This window comes from Protopterus annectens, chromosome 8.part0 (assembly GCF_019279795.1).
Source record: "Protopterus annectens isolate FY-2018-M chromosome 8.part0, PAN1.0, whole genome shotgun sequence".
NCBI lineage: Eukaryota > Metazoa > Chordata > Ceratodontiformes > Protopteridae > Protopterus > Protopterus annectens.
Window position 1 is genome coordinate 976125304 of NC_056741.1, and position 24286 is coordinate 976149589.

The following is a 24286-nucleotide window of genomic DNA, read 5'->3' on the forward strand; positions in this document are numbered from 1 at the left end:
GGTGTGTCTTTAAGCATGTCCTTTCTGGCACGTCCACTTGGCCACTTCCCAAAACCATTGCAGAGTTATCAGGTTCCCCGTACAGTTCCTAGATTTGGTGCAAACCTAGCATCTAAGAAGGTAACAGAAAGTCTTCTTAAAGTTGAGGACCAAAAGAAAAAAAATCAAGTACTTCTTCTTCTTTTTCTTCTTCTTTGATGTAACTTGAGCAAACTACATGCTGTAAATGTAACAAATGACTTGATACAATTAAGGTTCTATGCATGAAGCACTTTGGTGCTTCACTTCAGCTGGGACCTGAAATTAGAAATCAGCATTTATTTCTAAATGGTAGCATTTGGTAGAGGTGTTGGGGGGTCCAAGGTAGATTGTTGGCTAAATTGGCTTCCAGAAGATGATCCTCTTATGGTCTAAAGAGTCATACCATTGCCTAGTAGTGCTATCACCATCAGCTCAGGTTGTGCCCAGTGTGTGTGTATGTGTATGTGTGTGTGTGTGTGTGGGGGGGGGCAGTCATGATACCTTTTGTTAGTTTTAACCCAGGAAGTATGATAACAACAGCTGGATACCCACCATATCCCCAACCTGGTGCCCCCTTCCTTGTTTGGCATGTCTCACGGTTCTTTGTTCTGTAGTTCTTCCCATCAAGATTTGTCCTACCTCTGTTTGTAAGTCAATAATTCCATTGTCAACCATGTCTGCATCTCTCTGGTTGGAGTTTATCTGTATTTTTTTATTGTTTGTGTTCCCTTGCTTCAATATTGCTACCCTGCTATTTCCATTCCCTGCCTTCCTCTTATATTATTCTTAAAAAAGAAAATGGATACCTGTCCCTCAGAAAGTATTCACTTCCTCCCTCCACTTCACTCCTACTCTTACCTTACCAATGCTCTTGTGTATGTTTCTCTGTTTGCTGTACCCACATTTCCTATTTCCCTATACACCAGCTTTATTCCAATTTAAAGCAATAAAATCATGCATAAACATTTCTTGGAGCTACTTCTGGTGGTATTCAGCAATTTTCATAAGCTAAAATATATCAAATGTGCATGCACTTAGATGCATGCATGTTGCTTGCTCACTACTTGTCTTTGCTAAATTCCTGTCAGCAGTTAGAAGAATTAATCACTTACCACTGAATCTAGCAGGTTTATTACATAGCTGATATTGTGCCATGAGATTCAATGTAGTCAAGTGATGATTTCAGCTTGGTCACACTGCTCACCTTGGTATCCCTGCAGTAGTATTTGCATGAAAGGCATGGTTCTGAATCCTAGGCTTTCTCTTTCTTTTACAATGAAAAAGAAAGTATGTGTTTTAATACTACATTTTGAACATCTATTTTTGTTTAGATATTCCAGCTTTTATCTACACTCCCTAGTTAGGACGACCAGCAGCCAAAGCCTTTCTGTTCAGCAACTAGCATACCTTCTTCTCTTGTGCCCTCTGTTTATAACAGAAATCCTTCCCCCCTCGTATTTCCTAGACCTGCTACCTTCCATGAGAAGCTATTATTTGCTATATAGCCTTTGTCCACTAGGTGGCGCACTTCTCCCAGACCTATCCCACTGACTTAAAACACAACTCTTAGGCTTGCAGTTTTCATAATGTGTAGAACTGCAGCACCACCATTTTCCTTCTACCTGTACTCTACTTCACTTATCTACCCTGCCTACTATCCCTACTACCAAGGCTCTTATCTCCTACCCATCCCAAACAAACTTACCTTACCAATCAGCTCTCCACTGATTGTTTTCCTAGGGCTCACTTCTTCAGTGGCACTACCCACTCCATTCGCCCTACGGGCTCACTCCACTCCCCTACCCTCAATTCTCACACACCCCAGTATACTTAACTTTATTCTAACCTTGAATCTCCTCCCAATCCCATTCTCTACCCCTCCCCCTCCCAGCATTCATTCAGTTGGTAATTCCACTCCTTCTCTACCCCTTACCAGCCTGTACTCTCAGCTATACTCCTCTTCCTTCTCTCTAAACACTCTCCTAGTACCCTGTTTCCTCCTCTAAAACTTATTTTACTCTAATTAACCATTAACTTGAACAAACTTCCTCACCTCCTCTATATGTATTCTCCTCCTAATAATTGTCTATAATGTAACCTCCTATTCTTCTTCCAAACTACCCCTTCTTCCCCCTCCCCTCCTCCTCCACTCTCTCCCATCCCCACCCAATGACCCTACACGTTTACTATATATCCCCCTCCCTACTTCAACCTAACTCACTTCACTATTTTAAATTAAAACTCCTAACCATTTCATTAAAGCCTCTTACAACCTAATTAAAACTGTTTCTCAGTCTAACTACATGTCACAAACCAAAGGTTCTCCTCCATTCTCCCTCTGCTTGACTTGCTCTAGCAGGAGACATCCACCCCAACCCTGGACCCACGACTAGTAATAATCTCTCCCCCCTACATCTTCAAATAGAACCAGCCACAAGTACCTCAAGCTCGTTACCATTAATGCCCAGAGTGGAAAAAACAAAATAACAAACTTCCATGCTTGGCTAAATCATACTCTGCCTGATACAGTAGTGGTAAAAACTAAAATGCTAAAAACCATGAACCAAGTAAATAAGGCACTGTAGCCAGTCGATGACACAGAATCCAGCAGACTAGTGCAATTATTTATTTATTGAAGCACTTTTTGTTTGCTACTATAAGCAAGCTTCTTCAGAAAACATTTTTAATTTTAAAAATGCATTTAAATAGTCACAGTTAATACTTATTAAACCAATCACCGCTCACACCATATTAGCCACTCTCTTAAAGACATCTAACCTACTTAAAAATATATATGTATGTGTACCACTAATACATTGACACTGGACTGAACTATTATTAACATAGTATAATGTACTGCCAAGTCATATTGTCAAAGGTGGTACAAACAAAGTTAACAATTCCAACTGTAATAATCATATTGTACTAATAAGCTAGTAAAATTCATTAAATATAATGTAATAAACAAGTGTGCTTAATATACTAATATGCCAGTATACTAATATATTACACTCTATACTTCACCCTATGTTAAAAAATATATATAGTACAATATTTTAAATAATATTTAAAAATGTTTAAAATAAATATTTAAATACCAATAATATCTATTGCAAAGAATACCTATTATAAAGAAAACACAACATCAACGCCTAAGGCTCCTTAACTTGAGAATGCTACTAATTGAACATGTTTCATTCAACCCAGGAAAGTTGTCAGCATTTAATCTGATTTGCCAAGACAATTCTAACTCTTCCAGACGTAAAAGTGTTGGGCTACCTCTTACGTCTGTATTCACCTGGTCTATAACTGAAAATTTGAAATTATGGTCCGTATAGGACTGAACATGTTTAGCTAAGGCATTATCTTGTTTATTCCTATTAATAACATACTGGTGTTCATAGATCCTTTCACGGCGGTTACACTCCGTTTTACCTACATAAAATGCAGGACAGCTTTGACATGTTGCTAGGTAGACCACCATCTTCGAATTACAATTAAATTTTGATTTCAATCTAATATGAAAACCATTCGCTGTTACTGAATACATATTGTCAACACATTTGCAATAGTTGCAGTTTTGACATTTAAACATTCCTGGAATTTTAGGTTGAACCCGCCATTGTTGCTCAAGTAGATCTTTAAGGTTCCTACCCCTTCTAAATGTTGCCCGTGCTGTAACACCCATTTTTACAAAAATGGATGGTTTAGTTCTAAATATACCCCAATTTTTCTTAATAATATCCAGACAAATATAACTATGTGTATTAAATGTAGTAATGAAATTCACTTCATTCTGTGTATTAATAGCAGAGCTACATGTCATGTTATCTTTAGCATCTGAAGTAGAATTTAATAATTCAGTATTATTATTAAGTTTAACTCTTAATAAAGGTTTATATAACCCGCTAGTTCCTTTCTGCTGGACTTCACTTATTAAGTCATCCAGTAACACTACCAGATAACCTCTATGTAGACACATGGACTTCAATAGTTGACATTCTTCCACGAATTCCTGGTCATTACTTACAGTTCGTGCAGCTCTCACTAGTTGCCCTTTAACCACATAACGCTAGATAGTAGGGGTGGCAATTTGAAAAATGTAAAAAAGAATTAGAAGAAGTGTTCTTCCTGTAAATATTAGCAACATAACTGCCTAAATCCATATTCTTAGATAACCTAATGTCTAAGTATGCTATGACTTCTTTATTGAAGTTGGCTGTAAATTGTAAAAATTGGTTTGACTCATTAAACATTTGAACTATAGAGTTACTTATTTCGACATCACCTTTTAACAAGATAAATATGTCATCCAAATACCTTGTGTAATAAATAATCAAGTCATTAATACTTGTGTTCTTAAAAATGTTTTCGGATTCCCAATAGGCCATGATGGAGTTCACTATGCTTGCCCCGCACAGAGAGCCCATAGCTACTCCAATTTTTTGAAGGTAAAATTTATCACCAAACATAAAAAAAATATTATACAAAATCATTTTCAATAATTCTGTGACCAATGCCACCTCACTAAATATTTACTTAAATTATTTAAAATACTGTACTATATATTTTTTTTAACATAGGGCAAAGTATAGAGTGTAATATATTAGTATACTGGTATATTAGTATATTAAGTACACTTGTTTATTACATTATATTTAATGCATTTTACTAGCTTATTAGTACAGTATGATTATTACAGTTGGAATTGTCTTTAAGAGAGTGGTTAATATAGTGTGAGCGGTGATTGGTTTAATAAGTATTAACTGTGACTATTTAAATGTGTTTTTAAAATTAAAAATGTTTTCTGAAGAAGTTTGCTTATAGTAGCAAACAAAAAGTGCTTTAGTCAATAAATAATTGTACTAGTCTGCTGGATTCTGTGTCAACGACTGGCTACAGTGCCTTATTTACTTGGTTTGTGATATAGTAGTGGTCTCAGAAACATGGCTAAAACCCCACATTACTAACACTGAGATTGTTCCCCCTGTCTTTCAAGCTCTTAGATACGACCACCAAACAAACAAGGAGGTGGAGTAGCCTTAATCTATAACAGCCTACTGAACCTCTGTCCTTACCAACATCCCATTCCTCAGTTCAACAGTGCCGAACTAGTCATAAGAATCCTCAAAATGAATAAATGTGAAAGTATCTGTATTATGGCCATCTATATCCCCCCCTGGTGACAACACTTCCACCCTAGAAAACATTCTCTTATGGGCCTCAACTAACAGTAAACTAGAGACTTACATTCTAGGTGATGTCAACATTGACTGGAATAAAATTAATAACAATAATCCCACTCTGTCTATCAATCTATGTAATTTTACTCAACTAATAAATGACTTTACCAGACCTAACAGAAATAACCATCCTAGACTGGATCTTAGTCTCTCACCCTAATAAGATCTGTTACTCTGGTATACTACCACACACAATGAGTGACCATCTCCCAGCCTTCATTCACTGAGCTGCCCACTACGCCCCTCACCAACACCAATATGCCCACACTTTAACCCTTTTATATTTTCCGAAACCCTTAAACTAACAAATTGGGATAACCTAAAAACATTTCCACTAGGTGAAGCCATAGACTTATTCAACACTACCTTCCTAGGCATCCTAAACACCCAAGCCCCACCTCGAACAAAACGAATAAAATACAACTCGGCCCCTGGGCTATCAAAGGACAATAAATCACTTATGCTACAAAGAGACAAGACATGGAAAATCTACAACAAAAATAAACACCCATCTACCCTCTGTCGATATAAGCAACTCTGCAATCTAACCAAAAAGCTTATCACAAATAAAAAAAAAAATCTTACTACACCAAACTAAAGTCTACCCACTCCAAAAATCCCAAACAATTCTGGAACTCCATCAACTCTCTTTTGCACCCTGGTACTAAATCCAATCCCTGTCCTGACAACAATAAAACTGACACAGAAATAGCCACCTTTTTTAACTCCTTCTTTACAAACTCTATAACAGAACTTACTAAGACTTTCCCCAACTGCATCCATTCCCCTACCCCTAGTTCCACTTCCCCCCTCCTCTCCCCAATCCTGCACTCCTAATCCTCCTCCCACTTTTTATCTAAAACCTGCCTCAACCTCCTATATCAAAAATCTTCTTTCCAAACTTGATGTGCTCCAATGCCCCTGACAATATTCCCTCTCTCTTTCTCAAGCTCGCTGCAGATGGTATTGCCATCCCCATCAGCATTCTCATCAATAGATCCATCCAAGAATCTTACATTCCCAAATTATGGTGAGCCATGTACATCTTGCCCCTCCACAAAGGAGGCAAAAATAATAGCATCTCTAACTTCCGACCAATAGCCGTTCTTTCCCCAATTTCAAAAGTCCTTGAAAAATGTATCCACCTGCAACTCATGCCCCACGTACTCAATAACCAACTCCTCATGCCTACTCAACACAGCTTCCGTCCTGGCCACAGTACTATAACTGCTCTCCTCTCTTTCTTAAACGTTATTAACCAAGCCCGTGACTCTGAAGAAATTGTCTCCACTGTCCTTCTCGATATATCCAAGGCATTTGACACTGTATCCCATACCCACCTTCTCAATCACCTTTCTAACCTCAGTCTCTCCCTAGATTCCTTTTCATGGTTCAAAAGTTCTCTCTCTGACAGATCCCAAGCTGCGAAATGGCAAACTGGTACCTCAACCTTCCTACCTACCCCTACCGGAGTTCCCCAGAGATCTATACTCGGACCAATTATCTTTAATATATTCATCAATGATTTTCACTCTGCAGTTTCAAACACTCAAATAGTGCAATATGCAGACAACTCCACTTTAGTCTGCTCTGCCTTTAGCCTTCCCGAGCTCCAGACCAAAACCCAATTGGCCTTCACAACTACAGAGAACTGGATGTTTCAAAACTATCTCTCCCTTAATGCCATTAAATCCAAAATCATTCTTTTCTCCCCCACAAAAGCTCTCCCTCTTGAAAAGCAATCTTTCAAGATCACCAGCCATACCCACTCCTCTATAGAAGTTGTTCCTTTTGCCAAACTTCTTGGGGTTACCATTGACAAACACTTGAAATTCAATACACATGTTCAACTAAATATAAAAAAAAAAACATCAGAAGCTCGGTATCCTATATGGAAATGCTCACTTTCTCTCTACTGCTACAAGACAAACCCTCACCACCACCTATTTACTACCATCTCTGTTGTATGGTGCTACACTTCTAACCAGCCTCTCAGCTAACATCTCCTCAAAACTAGAAATCTGCTACAACAAGATCACCAAATTTGCTACTAAATCTACTCACTCCACCCACCATTGAATCTCTCTCCACAGTCTTAAGTGGCTAGAGCTTCCTAATCATCTTGACTACCTTCAACTTACTACAGCCCACAGACTAATCTTTAAACCCACTGCATGCCCTGCTCTAACTAATATCTTGCCTTTCTACACACCGCTCAGACCCCTAAGATCAGCACAACAAAATCTACTTTCAGTACACAAACCAAAACGACCCCCTGGCCAGTTTCTCCTATCTTATTCAATAGCCAAAAAATGGAACTTTTTCCCTCCCCTGCTAAGAATCACTACAAACTCTAAACACTTCAAATCCCTACTCCATTCCCATCTCTCCCAAAACTGGAAATGTAATTGTATTCTTCCTACCTAAATTCCACTAATGTCACCTTGACATGATCTCCCTCGAGCACCTCTACATCCTGCTGTTTCCACCAAGCTCCCGGTTATCAAACTGGAAATAAATAAAATAAATAAATAAATAAAATGCAACAATATCAGATGCAAGAGATAATACAGTCTGAGCCCATGCACTGCAATAACATATACAAGCAGACAACAGAAAATAAACAAATACAGTAATACAAAGTATTACAGAAACAGTCACCAAAGCCATGGACAATGTGAAGACGGTGCACACCACCTACCTTGACCTAGCCAAAGTCTTCGACATGGTTCCCCACTCGGGCATAATAGATAAACTCTCCCAGCTAGACATCAACCTGTATGTGACCAGATGGGTAGCTAACTGGCTCACTGATAGAACCCACTCAGTCAAAACAGGGGAAGCCACCTCTAGAAGTAGACCCATAATGAGCACTGTACTCCAAGGACTGGTCTTGGGGCCTCTACTGTTTGGGATATACTTTTCTGAGTTGCAAGTCAAAACCAGTGGCTTGTGGCTGACCAAGTTTGCAGGTGACTGCAAGTTGGGTACTGTTTTAAATTGCCCTAGTGATGTGAACATCCTCCAAGAGGGGCTTACACAAACTAATGACTGGTGCCAGGACCATGGCCTTAAACAGAATGCCAAGAAATGCATCATTATCCCTTTTGGGGAAAATGGTGTCCCCAGTAATTATCACATTAGTAACAATGTACTAAGCACACAATCAGTCGTGAGGGACTTGGGTGCCCAGGTTGAGAGAACCTGACTTTTGACCACCACATTGGTTCAGTTGTACGGAAGGCTTTCTACATGGCCCACCTCGTAAGTAAGAGTATTTCATCCAGGAACAAGGAAGTCATAACATCCCTGTACTCCTCCCTTATCAGACTAAGTATCAAGTACAATGCCCCCTTTGGCATGTACCTAGCCAAGCACATGCAGCAGCTGGAGTGGCCACAGAGGTTCCTGACCAGGAAAATCCTGGGTCTCACATACCTATCTTATACAGATAGGCTAAAAGTCCTGTCCATCTACTCAGTCTTGTACAGACTGCTCAGAGGTGACCTGTGTTTGGCATACAAGGCCATCTCAGATCCAGCCTTGGTGGAGTTACTGCATATCCGGAAGTTAAACTCCACTCATGCAACCCATACACAAGCTCTCAACCTGGTCTGTAGCATTAATAGAACTCGTTGGTGGGATAGATTTATGTCCCAAAGACTCCCCCATCTGTGGAATAGACTCCCTCTCCATGTCAAGCAGAGTACCTTACTAGCCCTCTTTAAGAGGAACCTGGACGACTGGATGGGAAACAGAAAATACACCCCTGGGATCGCACCTGTGTCCCTGCTGGACAGGGGAAACATATGCTGACTTTGAGAGAACATGGGTGATATTCTTGGCTAGGCTTATAAGGTCCTCTGGGACAATAACCTAGTATCATCCTATAAACCTATGATGAACCTAAAGAAAATTGCACAAATGCTGAGGAAACAAGAAATCATGAACCAAGCTCCCCCAAAAAACCTGATTACAGCAGATGACTCCATGTTAACACAACACCATTTTTATTCCCATGAAATAAAAGTTGGATGCTTATTAAGCCTCACAAGCCCTGCTGCTTTTAATTAACTCTGTTTCTCTGTACCCCCTTTGTAGATCAGATACAAGTGCCTCAAATCTTAGAGTTAAATGAATTGTCAGGCTTGCTAGAGTGTATATCATAGAAATAGTTTGAAGACTGCATTATCATTATCAGGCTTGAATTTGTGTTAACAGAGCTTGAGGTATTTTAGAGAATACAGGCAGATTATTAGGAGACAAATGTTCTAGTTTAGATGTTATGAGTAAATTAATCACAGGTAAAAATTAAAAGATAATTCTTGATGAGCCTTTATGGGCTTTTTCTTTTTAATGAAAAATTGCTGTAAAGTAGAACCTTCCTCAGAGAAGTGAGAACAATATATAAATTATGAAGTGTTTACTTTCAGACTCTTCGTACCCATGTTCTCTCTGCTCATACTACGTTGTCATGTCTTTTCTCACATCCACTCCTTTCTCCCTTCTCTACCTTCCTCTCTCTCTCGGTACTGTTCCATGGGTATTTCCCTTTAATACTAAAGTATTTTTTAATACTTTTTGTGTGACTGGTTTTTAACATACACTTCTCATGTCTGATCTTTCAAAGATACAATAATTTTATATATATATATATATATATATATATATATATATATATATATATATATATGGATTCACTTCAGAAGCTCGAAATACTGAAATCTCAAATTTCAGTATGTCGAGCTCAAGAAGTGGAATCCACAAAATAACGAAAACTAAAAACCTTGAATACTGAATTTCGTGGTTTTACTGCACACACACACACACACACACACACACACACACACACACACACACACACACACACACACACACACACACACACACACACACACACACACCACCCACCACACAAACACACACAATCACTCTACTACATGAACAAACTTCCTCACCTCCTCTATATTCTATATTTCTACTACATGAAACCAGGAGGGCAACCCCCCTGCACCCCTCATGTGGGGGGCTGCACCCCCCACACCCCTGCCTACTTAAATATTCTCACTCTGAGGTTGCACTACATGCAAATACACACAAAACACCACCACACAAGCTACTTTCTCTTTGCACACACACATTACAGAAACAAAACACACTGACACACACCACAGCCCCTACCCAAACCCCTTAACACACACACACACACACACACACACACACACACACACACACACACACACACACACACACACACACACACACACACACACTCTTACCTGAATACATAATCATAGCGGAACTTTAGAAGTGCAAAATCCAAAATCTCCGGTATTCGAGGTTTTGAATTTCATGCTTCTAAACTTTTGCTATTATGTGGATCCGGCTTCTTGGGCTTGAAATACTGAAATTTGAGATTTCAGTATTTTGAGCTTCTGAACGGAACCCATATATATATATATATATATATATATATATATATATATATATATATATATATATATATATATCAGTTATATATAGATTCATAGGTGTGTACTAGGCTAATGGCTCTGGAGCCTTTACAAGCCTAGCCCATAAGATTACCCTGGCATCGTGCCACCCGACCTTAGTTCCCAGTGCCTCTGTCAAGCAGAGCCACTGGACTGATTCCTGGGGTGAATTTTCTATTTCCCATCCACTCATCAAGATTTCTGTTGAAGAAGGCCAGTGAGGTGCTCCGCTTGACATATATGGGAAGTCTATTCCATAGCATGGGCAGTCTCTGGTTTATGAACCTGTCCCTCCAGCTTGTTCTGTTGATTATGGTAATGAGGTTGAGGTCTCTGGAGTATGCAGTGGGGAGGGATTGGGATTTCTTTAGATGTAGCATTTCTAACAGAGCTGGGTTATACATGGCTTTGTAAGTCAAGCAGAGATTGCCTCTAAATAGGCAATATCAGACCGAATAGTTGGAGTTTTTTGATTCTGCCCATATAGGACAAGTGTTTAAGGCCTAGGATCCTCTTTGTGAGGTACTTTTGTGGCCTTTCCAGTTGTTGCAGGTGTCTAGTGAGGTACATGTCAAACGGGGCATTTTATTCAATGACTGGCCTAATGAGGGAAGAGTAGAGGGAGACAATAATCTCGTTCTTCCTGGATGCAAAACCCTTAGTAATGAGATCTGCCACATAGAAGGACTTTCTGACCACAGTGGCAATGTGGTGGTCAAAAGAGAGGTTGCTGTCATCCTTTATTCCCAGATCTCTTATAATGCCTTCTGTGTTCAGTGGACTACCATCGGTGTGGTAATTCATGGAAACTGTTTTTTTTCCAAAGGGGATGACGACATATTTTTTTGCATTGAGCTTAAGGCTATGGTTCTGAAACCAGTCATTGGTCTCAGTGAGGCCTTTCTGTAGGATGTCAATATCACTTGGGGAGCTAATTATGGCTCCCAACATGCAATTGTCTGCGAACTTTGTCAGCCAGTCCCTTCGTGTTAGCCTGGACGTCAGAGAAGTAGATACCAAACAGGAGAGGACCCAGAACCGAACCCTGTGGGACTCCACTCATGACTGGTCAGCCATCTGACTTGGAGTCAGCTACTTTCACACTGTGGTTCTATCTGTGAGCCAGCTTGCAGCCCACCTAGTGATATAGGGGTTGATGTCTAGCTTAGTGAGTTTTTCTATGATTCCTGAGTGGGGAATGGTATCAAAGGCCTTGGCCAGATCAAGGAAGGCTGTATGAACCACCTTGCCTTCATCCATAGCTCCAGTGACTAAGTCAAACAAGTCAACCAGGTTGAGCAGGCATGATCTACCCTTCACAAAACCAAACTATGTAGGATCCAGAGTTTGGAGATTCCCTATATCCTTGGTTATTAGGTACATGATGATGCGTTCCATAGCTTTGCATATCAGACTCGTCGGGCTAATGGGGAGATAGTTCCCAGGGTCTGTAGTCACTCATCCTTTGTGGAGAGAGATGACTGTAGCAGTGTGACATTCAGTAGGGACAAAGCCTGAGGTGAGATTGTGATTGAACAGGGCACACAGGCGAGGTGCCAGTTCACTCTGTAGTTCACATATAACACAACCAGGGATATTGTCAGGTCCCATAGAAGCTGTATTCTTGGCATTGGACAGTGCTGTTTTAACATGTGCAGCAGTAATACTGGGTGCCTGGCAATCTACTGGTATTCTGACTGGTCCTTGGGGGGGTTAAAGTTGGCACTGAATCTGTCAGTCAGTATATTGGCAGTATCTGTTGGCTTGGTATAGGAGGTACCGTTATGCAGTAGCTCTGAGCAAATCTAGGTATTGCCATGGAGATACTTTACATAACTACAGAGGGCCTTGTGGATGTCTTTAGTATCTGCTGCATTCTGTTTTCATAGCTAGCTTTAGAGGATTTGATGAGGGATCTCAACTTTTTTTTGAGGCTGATAAGGGAGTTTTTCTAGTCTTGGGACTTCACCTTATTCCGCATCAGTTTCCTCCTTCTGTTGTAGAGTTTGTTTATGGCAGGGAACCACCAGATTGGCTTACTTTTATATACGTTTTAGTTATTTTAATTTCAATGCATTGTGAACAAAGATAGTAGAATCTTAATTATGGAACATTTTTCATGTGTGAGGTAATAAGCAGACCAGCTGAACTGTACATTGTACACTGACTGCTTGTAAAGCTATGATGATCTCAGCTTGTCTGTCCCACTTACCCTCCATGTCTGAAATAGTGCAACTTCGGAGTAAGTATATTTGGCGAGCATGGAGATTGAGTGAAGCCTTTTAATTAGGGATGCAGGAGACCATATCCCCTTGAAAAAAAAAAGTTCTTTTAAATTATGTGATATATGCTACTTGCACTGCGTTCAGTTATCAGTGCCCATCCTACCGTTCAGACATTCGACAATGACTTGTTTGTTACCTTCATTAAAAAGTTGTACCCAAACAAGAAACATTTAAATCTTTTGCTATCTTTGAAAGAAAGAATAATTCATATTATAGGCCGGTTTGGTAAATACATTATAATCATGTGCTATAGCTATAAAACATGTTATTATAAAAGTCTAAAGTTTCTGACAGCAAATAATAATGGAACATATGTTGCACTGTTTTAAGTTAACTATTCTGTGGTAAGCAGTGCTGTGCTAGAGGAACTTCTTTAAATGTTGTCTTGCATGAAAAACATTATAGAATTAACAGTAGATTTCAGAGTCTTCATAATAAACATGTACCAATCAATATTACTGCTGTAAACACACAGCTGTGTGAAAATTAACATCTCAATTTTGTGTTATGTACCTTCAAAAAAGCATATTATAAAAATGGCACAATATGCACTTGAGTACAGTTTTGGTTTACACCAATTATAAGGCATCAAGACTATTGCTTAAATAGTGTACATTCCTGTTTTCATCAGCCATTCCCTGCTGAAGATCTTTATGCAATTTCTTTTTTTTTTTTCCCTGACAGAATGAGTTCAGATTTTGGGCTGCGAATTCAGAATGAGAAAACCAGATCTGTGTTAGTGTTCTCCAATGTCACCCAACGGCATTATGGAAATTATACCTGTGTGGCTTCTAACAAGCTGGGGACAGTTAATGTCAGTATGTTACTCCTCAGTAAGTACACTGTGGTCTGTGTCTTTTGCCTTCTACAAACTACAATTCTCTTTCTGTGCGTGCAAACATGGATGCACTTGCACACTCATGCACACATACTTCACAAATGTCATTCATTAGGACTAGAAGGAAAATCTGTCTTTGATTCTTTGCTATGTGCCCAAAATCTTGTCACACTGAAGGTAAAGTTATGAAAGTTGTTTATTGAGCTAGGATTCAGTCTCACTTTTGGCACAGCATTTGATGAGTAAATAGGGCATACAAAATAAGTCCTGTGATGTACTTTGTTAATGACAGAAACATTGAGAAAGGGCTTAAAACATGAAAACAAACATTTCCTGGTCAATCAGTTCATATCTCTGTCTTCACTTTCTCCACATTCTCCCACATGCAAGAGTATATCTCTAGTTATATAAAGTGTACTTTTATATATCTATATCCATGTATACACACACACACACACACACACACACACACACACACACACACACACACACACACACACACACACACACACACACACACACACACACACACACACACACACACACACACACACACATGTGCACATTTATATGCACACATACAAACTTGACATTTGAAATTTTACACAACTGGCTGACTTCTGTAAGAGCTGGTTCTGTATGCATTAGATGACTAATAATCTGGTTGTGCTATATTTTATTAGTCTTATGTTTCTATTTCAACAACTATCCAAGCGTCTCTTAGAATGCTGAATATATATGGCTGAATTACTGGCTGAATTACTGATTCAGAGTGTAGTATAGGTATTTTTAAGCATGAGAAAGAAACTAATTAAAAATCAGTTCATTTTGGAAAGTGTAAATGATTCATTTTTTATCTGAAAAGTTACGTATTACAATTCATTTAAATTTTTAGGACAAATGCATCAGCTTTGAAAGTTGTCTGCATACAGCAGCCATTCAAGTTACATGTTATTGCAATATCAAATGGCTTGATTTTTAATCCTGCAAACACTTTTAAGTTACATGATGTTTTTCGGACAAAGTCTATGCAGCTGATACCGAAGCAACAAACAGAAAAGATGTGGTATTCTTCTTTTTAAATGAAAACTTGCAGAGTTCATTGTATTTAAAACCAAGTGTGTGGTTCTTGCTTTTTAGTAACTTTTTAAATTTACTTCCGTTAAATGAATCTACATGGATTATTTTTTTACATCTGTTACTCATATTCAACATTTTACATAGTATGTATAAAATACACGATAGTTGTCACTTTCATTTTCAAAATATTACACAATATGCAGCTAAGTTACATACAGCTTTGAAAAAGTCAGTATTAGTTTCTGTTTGATCTGATATGTGCAACAAGCTTATTTCTCAATACTGAAATGAATGCAAAATGCACACAAAAGATAAAACAAAACAGTATATTTTATGTCAAGTTAGGAGTGTTACTACTCATGGCTTTAATCTCGCCTACTTTTGCTTATCTGTTTCTTCTGAAGATGTATTATATAGATTATACTGTTGCATGCCATACATTAAAATAATTATAGAGTGACTGTACAAAATGGAGTACAGAGAAGTAGGCATACAAAGTTTTCTCAGAAGAGTCGATACTGTGCTGGTATGAATTTTAGAGATAACACCAACAGTCATATTTTGGCATATATGTATATTTTAGCCTTCAAATGTTCTAGCAATGAAATAATTAAAAAAATAATGGATTTATGATGAATTTTCATATTTTGTTTAATCAGCATGAGATTAAGTGAAACTAAAATGTCTACAATCTTAGGAGGTCACATCTCAAAACAGTAACACTCCAAAGACTATAAAGCATGCTTTTTTCAAGTATCAACTCACGTTGTAGTTCAGGATGAAAAGCAAAAATCCCACTCCACCAACAGTGTATGTATATAAGTGTGTGTGTGTGTGTGTGTGTGTGTGTGTGTGTGTGTGTGTGTGTGTGTGTGTGTGTGTGTGTGTGTGTGTGTGTGTGTGTGTGTGTGTGTGTGTGTGTGTGTGTGTGTGTGTGTGTGTGTGTGTGTGTGTGTGTGTGTGTGTGCAAAAAGCCAATCCATCTAGGAACAGCCATTTCTTTCAATGCCAATATATCAAAAAACTGTGCCAAAAACTCAGTTCAGCTACAGCAAAAATGTTATAAAATCTCAGAGCGGGTGTATATAAGTTCAGGGATGTCCTTAAATGTGTGGGTGCAGGTTGTCCCCTACAAAAAAATATTGCCTCTGTCTTTTGCTGAAAGTTATTCAAAACAGTTTATTTGATCTATCAGCAGTCTCTCACACAAACACACACACAGACACACACACAGACACACACACACACACACACACACACACACACACACACACACACACACACACACACACACACACACAAACACACACTTATATACATACACTGTTGGTGGAGTGGGATTTTTGCTTTTCATCCTGAACTACAACGTGAGTTGCTATATAGACAAATAGAGATTGTACGTTTGGACCACTGTGAGCATTTTGCAAAATGATACTGCACAACTCCAATCTAGTATATGTTCTCTGTCAAACAGATTGCTTGAGATGCTGTTACTGTTAACTTGCTTGTAGTCCATTTCCAATAGGGTGAAAATATTTCAATGAAACTGTGGCATTATTTAGGAATGAGTTCCTTGACGCATTATCTTTGCAGTATAAACATAAAATGCTGCTGCATCTTTCTCTAAATTTTGTGTGTATACATTATAAGTACTCTGCATGTGTATATATATATATATATATATATATATATATATATATATATATATATATATATATATATTCCCAACGTTATGTGAACAAGATGTTTTGTTTGTTGGGGAATGTAAAGTTTTATTGCAAAATCAACGGAGGAGTAATTGATTCTAGATATAGAGATATTGCTGCATATATTAATTATTTATTTGATACTAAATGGAAAAAAATTACACTTTCTTTTCCAAGACTGGCTGTGATATTCAGTATTCCTAAGCCATACAAGAATGTAAAAATGTAAAAGCCCCCCCCCCCCCCCCCATTAAGGCCAGTAGTGTCCACAAGTGGTTCAAACATAGAATCATTAGCCTTTTTTATTTCAGAAAACAAATTAAAATCTGTAGTCAATAATATTAGATCTTTTGTTTTAGATTCCATGGATTGTATCATAAAACTGAATGATGTTGTACTTAATACTAAAGTTTGATTAGTTTTATCAATCATCCACAAGCTTTATACAGTTATACCTGCAGACTTTGTTCTGTTATGGTTTAAAGCATATTTGTTGGAACAATATGTTTTCCCAGAGAGAGAGTACTTGACTTGGAGTGGTTGCCATTGGATTTGTTGTTGAAACGTGACTAGTTCATTTCTGGAAAAGAATATCAACAAATGCAGGGAGGAACCATGAGGCAGCTATGGCTCGGAGTTATGCAAACATATTTTTATATGACAGTATTTTTTCTATTCATTTGAAAAAAAAATATTTATCCTTTATTGATGACATTCTTATGGTGTTGTCAGGTACTATTCAGTGGATAAACTTGCTAAAGGAGTAAATGAATAAGAGATTTACCTTCTGTTATAGTAAAGTTAGTGTTATTGTTTTTGGATACGTAATTGACTAATGCTTTGGGCAATGAGAGGATTTTTACTCATTAGCTAAGGAGGACATTTGGAATAATAGTTTTTTACATTTTAATAGTATGCATCCCAGTAATTTAAAAAAAAATGTGATAAAAGGTAAAATGATGAGCAAATAGACTTTCCTAGTTTAGATGAAGACTTTACAAAAGAATTGTCCAAATTAAATATGAAAGTTTAACAACAGGGTTACCCAGATGTTGTATTGGACAGTGTTGAGAACAAAATAATTTCTCACAGGTACTTTTTCTTGTAACAATTGTAGTCAATGTAAGTTTCTATCCAGTTCGCCCTCATTTTTTGTCTCAGTACTGAGAAGAGTTAATGGAGGCCAAATTATTGCAACTGATTTAGGCAGCAGAATGTTTTATATTTCAATATCTTTTTATTGGGCACACCATGGTAAAATTAAAATTGAGGATATATGAACATTGTCATACTATTAAAAAGAGAAACAACATGAATGCTTTATTTAAACATTCAAGTAAATATAACACTTTTAAAAGGTTTATTTTTCATGATATTGACATCATTCAGCCAGATATCAAGGGTGAGATGCTAAAAACATTTTAGTTTCTAAGGAAAACAAATGGCAGGTTACATTAAATGCCAAGGACAAAACAGGTCTCAGTGACATATTCATTTTAACTGAGAATTAAAGAAACAGAAATTGAGAAGGAAATTAAATATGTGCATTTAAATTTTTCTTTTTGTTAGTTTTAAATATGTTTTATTATATACACAACAGTTTGGTTAAATGGTTGTGTGATTTTTTTTTAGTATTAACACTGTTTTAACAAAATAATTTGTATAGGTTAATAGATCATGTTTTGAAAGAGTACTTAATTAAGAGTTATTTGATGTTTTCCAGATTCTGATGAAGTCTGAAAGTTTTGGATGAAAGTGCTTACTCTGGTTTCATTCAAGTTATTTGTTAATAAATGTTGGTACTTAATGAGCTCTAGCCAATGTCAATGGGACTTTTTTGTCATTAGTTTGTAATTTTACATTCCAAGCCATTGGCTAGCTTGTTTGTTGTGTGATTTTGCTTGAGATAATGTTGCTGTTCACCTGCGTATAGTATTTTCACTATAGGGTGGAGACATGTTAGGGAAGGTTCGGCATCTTTTAGGACAGAAAACAATGTGTTACTTCATTATATTGGCTGCATAAACAAAAAGTGCTGCCGCATCTTTTCCTAGTCAATATCTGGAAGCCTTCTGTGCATTCGCTATATAACACTGATGGGAAATTAAATTCCCACATCTTCTGTTTGGTAAAATGATAACTTGATTTGTGCAAATTATCCATCCCTCCATAAAACCTTTTGCCACTTTGCACTTGGCGTCAGGGTGTCACTTCAGCAGTGACAATCATTTCAAGCCAAGGTTCACACCACTGGGTGGCTAGCCCTGCTGCAGTAGTTCATTTGAACCAATCACTCACACACACACACACACACACACACACACACACACACACACACACGCACGCACTGTCAATTACAACTAATTTAGAGTGTCCAGTCAACCTACTGCATGACTTTGGAATGTGGGAAGAAACTGGATTACCCGGAGGAAACCCAAGTGACCGCAGGAAGGATATACAGATTCCTCACAGAAGGCATCCCAGCTGAGAATCGAACTGGAGAAACATGATTTGCGCAAATTATGTCTGATAAAAAATGCTTCTGAATTTTGCCATTCATTTCATCTGATTGCAATTATTTCATAATTGTAACATGATTATCTTATGTCTTCTGCAATCTCTTGAAAGTATACTTAATAGAAACCTGGTCCAAGCAAAGGAGTTTACTGGAATGCAAACTCATCCCAACTAGACCATATAAAACTCTTTAAAAGAAAATTTTTTAAAAAATATATGAAAGAATTAAATGGCAATGTTACATGTTTTACTTATATAACTGGATTTAGACACATATTAATAAACAAATAATGCCTTGATTACTAAATGACAAGAGACAGAGCCTGTCCACTGTAGAATCTAGCAAGGTTAAAATAATAGTCTCTTTGGAACTATTTCTGGAAATGCTGATCATGGTGTTCTGATGCATTAATGGGAAAGCAATATTATTTAGCTTACAGAATGGATTTGAGCAATATGACCAAAGGTTCTGTAATTGTTTTGCTTTTATTCTTTATATATGTGTGTGTGTGTGTGTGTGTGTGTGTGTGTGTGTGTGTGTGTGTGTGTGTGTGTGTGTGTGTGTGTGTGTGTGTGTGTGTGTGTGTGTGTGTGTGTGTGTGTGTGTGTGTGTGTGTGTGTGTGTGTGTGTGTGTGTGTGTGTGTGTGTGTGTGTGTGTGTATGTGGATGTATACTTACCTGTGCCTAAAAGTAAGCAATGAAAGTGATTAGCTTTTATGTGATATGCATATTGGTCTCCACTGTTAGCATTTAACTATGGAAACATTGTCTCCTTTGTACAACAAAGTACATGGGTTATTGAAGACTGCAGTTTTTCACAACTCTGTGATATTAAGTGCAACTGTGCTTCATTCCCACATTCATTTTGTAGATACTTGAATATATGATGTAGCTTAAACAAAGGTGTGCATGTTTCAGACAACCCCTTCTGAGATTGTGAGTTGACTGAGTCAGAGTGAGGCAGTGGCGACAGAAGCTGTTGAAGACTGGAGGGGGCGGAGGGTGAGAGGAGCACTTAGTGATCTAAAAAGGACAATTTTTTATAACTATTTATTACCACAACATAGGTTCACTTGTAGAACATTTTAAGCTTAGCCAATTCCCTTTTGGTGCTTGAATTAACATTTTCTGATTGATCTTACCTATCTCATGGCTGATAATTGTATATTAGCCCTAGTGAGAATAACTGTGATCATACCATAGATAATTTCAGGGGGCCCATGTAAGGGATGCAGCATTTAGGAACCACCTCTATACATTAGTGGCATGAGGGGCAATCCTGGAGTACATTTTTTATTACCCATTCTTAGATCCAAGTTGCATTTGAATATGGACAGATTAGCTTTGTTTTATTTTTATGGATAGTCTGTTCTGGAACAGTGGTAGTCACTCTGATATATATCCATCTCTCCACAACATTCAGATTAGATACCCAGACTGAGTATTTCTGATGTCATTTGACTTGCTGATGTTCAGTAGGTCCATGTGTACGAGGTCGGAGGATGCTTTGTGTGCCAAACATTTCACCTCTAAGCACTCTGTAAAATACTGAGTATAGTAATAAATCTTTGAGGTGGTCCATGCAAGACCTATTGTTTAGGACTTGTATCTTTTTAGTAGGGTATCTCTGAAGTTATTCAAATTGTTGCATGGGGCTGAACAGATACATGTCAAAGTGAGCATTATACAAAATGATTTACCTAATGACAGCTTTGTAAAGGGGGACACCATCTCTAGATCTAGTCTCAATCAATTTGTTTATGAGTTGTGCAATATAGAAAGGCTTTCTTATAACTCTGGGCACATGTTGAGCAAAAGTTAGGTCACTGTACACACAAGTTCTCAAATGCCAAACAACTGGGTCAGTTCTCAGAGGACATTGTGATGATTTTGACACCAGTTATTATTTGGGACAAACCTTCCTGCATGATTGCTAAGTCATTTGGGGATTCATTAACTGCTCCTAGCTTGCAGTCATCTCAAACTTTGCCGGCCAAAGCCCTTTAGTATTTCCTTTTACTTTTGAGATGTATATGCCAAACAGAAAAAGTCTCAGCACTGAACCCTGGGGGACTCCATTGGTGACTGGTCTCTTCCCCTATTTTGATCTCCTGCATCCTGTGAACAAGTTGGCAATCCAGCTAGAGATGCAAGTGTTTGCCCCTACATTATTCATCTTTTGTACTCCACCTGAGTAAGGGACTGTGTCAAAAGGCTTGGCCAGGTCAAGGTAATGTGGTGTGAACTGTTTTACTTTCATCCATTGCTTTGGTGACAAGAGTAAAGCTTAAAATGCGTCCATGATTTTGAGCCTTTCACACTTTCCTCTGGGCTGCTTTCAAACGCATTTCTAGGGCCATGCATACATGTATGGATTCTTTGATTCACCTTCCTGATTATATTAAATTATATTCCTTGTCCAATACAGCACCAGTTGCTAGAATGTGTTTTAAATTTGTAGTTTTGAACACTCTTCCAGTAAGCAATGAAACAAAATGTATGAACCAATAATGACAAAACTACCCATTTCAGAACATTTTAACCATAAAAGGCCACTCAAACGTCTGTCATTACAATCCACCAATATCAGTAAATATGCAAAATCTCTGCAGAAGTCAGTCGTCTAAATAATTCCACATTAAAGGGATCTCTAACTAATGAAGAAGTTGCTGTTGGAAACAACTTTATACGTCATTGTTTCATTTACAAATAAAGTGGCTGTTGCCCTTGAAGAATAAATTGCCTATGTTACATTAAACATGATAAGCTAGTAATATTGCAATAGGGAATGGATGGCAAACTTATAACAGGTTCATAGTTCACTGGGTAACTCCTCCAAAGGAGGCCATTCACAGGACTGCAGCATCCACTCCCTTTAAATTACAACACAGTTTAGTATCAGCAATCCATCTGCATACTGTGGCAGTAGAACCCACAGCCTTCTGCATCAAAAGTAGAACTACTACCTATTGTGCTACTAATAATGCAAACAAGCTTGGGATAAGCAGCACTAAACTTCTCTTCCCCTGAAGCTCTCAGCTCCTTGTAAAATAGTTTATGTATTTAACATTTGTTTACTGGGAAAGTCCAACTTGGAACAAAGAATTTTCATCAGAGGCCCTGGGAAAAATGCTCCTGATGCACGTCTTTGTAACATGGCAGAAAACCCACACAAACACAGGAAAGACATACAGACTCCATACAGAAGGCACCCTGGCCAAGGATCAAACCAGAGAACCTCTAACTACGAGACAACAACACTACCACTGCACAATCCACTTGACATAGCTAAGTCTCTCAATTTCACAGCAGAAGAAATGTGGAAAAAGGCAAAATTTATTGGAGGGGCAAAGGCCCAAAACCAGGGACACATTTTGAATATTGCTTGCATAATCTTAGAAAGTTGCTGAAATACTGTTTTGTGTTACCATGTGTTTCCAATTCCATTTTCACTGATTTGCCACAAAACTACACATTTTAAGAGGAACAGACCAAAATTATGAGCCAAATATTCTGTGAAATCTAGACAGTTGAGAGCTATGGACTCAGCTCCTTGAATCACAAAAGTGGTGGTGTGGGTAGAGAATGCAGGCCTTTGTATCCGAGGTTCAGGGTTTGTGCCTAGGTAATTGTAACCAGCAGTTATAGGTAAATGGGGAATTTTGCACACACACACACACACACACACACACACACACACACACACACACACACACACACACACACACACACCTCTATGTAATGAAACAAAACGGTGCTTTACACACTATGTAATGAAATGGAGCTTCACACACTATGTAATGAAACGGAGCTTCACACACTACGTAATGAAATGGAGCTTCACACGCTAAGTAATGAAACAGAGCTGCTTCACAGTTAAATAAGTAATGAAATGGAGCTTCACACACTATGTAATGAAACGGAGCTTCACACACTACGTAATGAAATGGAGCTTCACACACTAAGTAATGAAACAGAGCTGCTTCACAGTTAAATAAGTAATGAAATGGAGCTTCACACACTATGTAATGAAATGGACCTTCACACACTACGTAATGAAATGGAGCTTCACACACTAAGTAATGAAACAGAGCTGCTTCACAGTTAAATAAGTAATGAAATGGAGCTTCACACACTATGTAATGAAACAGAGCTTCACACACTACATAATGAAATGGAGCTTCACACACTAAGTAATGAAACAGAGCTGCTTCACAGTTAAATAAGTAATGAAATGGAGCTTCACACACTATGTAATGAAACAGAGCTTCACACACTATGTAATGAAATGGAGCTTCACGCACTAAGTAATGAAATGGATCTGCTTCACAGTTAAATAAGTAATGAAATGGAGCTTCACGCACTAAGTAATGAAATGGATCTGGTTCACAGTTAAATAAGTAGTGAAACGGAACTTCACACACTAAGTAATGCAATGGAGCTTCACGCACTAAGTAATGAAATGGATCTGTTTCACAGTTAAATAAGTAATGCAATGGAGCTTACTGTGGGTATTGACTCTGGCTGCAGCAATGATGTGATTAGTTTTCCACGTACTTTTGTGTTAAATTATGTTAGCGTGTGGCACATGCATGAGTCCTCCTTTGGGTCCTAAAACTCCATGTTGTTAAGGTCTTGTAGCTGTAAAAGTGTATGTGTGTGTGTGTGTGTGTGGGGGGGCACCCAACCCCCCTTGTCTATGGTTCCAGTGGCCATGGAGTGAGGGCTGAATATTTATCACTGCCACCAGAGCCAAAAGTTATTGGTATTTCAATAGTTAGAGGTTCTGTGCTGAGAAACATCCATAGTGTACCCTTCATAATCTTTTTCTAATCCTATACTGGATATGCATTGAGGCAACTGTGTCCATACATTAAATGATAACTCCTATGTGGTTAATTTTATCTCAGTATTAGTTTTGTATTGCTAATATCACCTAAATGCAGTTTTGTGCCCAGAAACATTTCAATATCTTTCAATAGCAACATTTAAGTTTCTGCCCCTGCAACAAATATGAAGATTTGTCCATTCTTTTCTGATTTTAAATCTCATTGTTGCAGAAAGCAAATCCTCTCAGACTGCATGACATTGTAGACAGCACAC

The 24286-nt window shown here is 38.0% G+C and overlaps 1 protein-coding gene across 1 annotated transcript in view; it reads left to right on the forward strand.

The window, feature by feature from the left end:
• IGLON5 (IgLON family member 5) overlaps positions 1-24286 on the forward strand; it is a 1615534-nt gene that overhangs the window by 1057635 nt on the left and 533613 nt on the right. The window contains exon 9 of the mRNA XM_044079340.1: positions 13726-13874. Coding sequence (XP_043935275.1) covers positions 13726-13874 — 149 coding nt within the window. The remainder of the gene's footprint in view (positions 1-13725; positions 13875-24286) is intronic.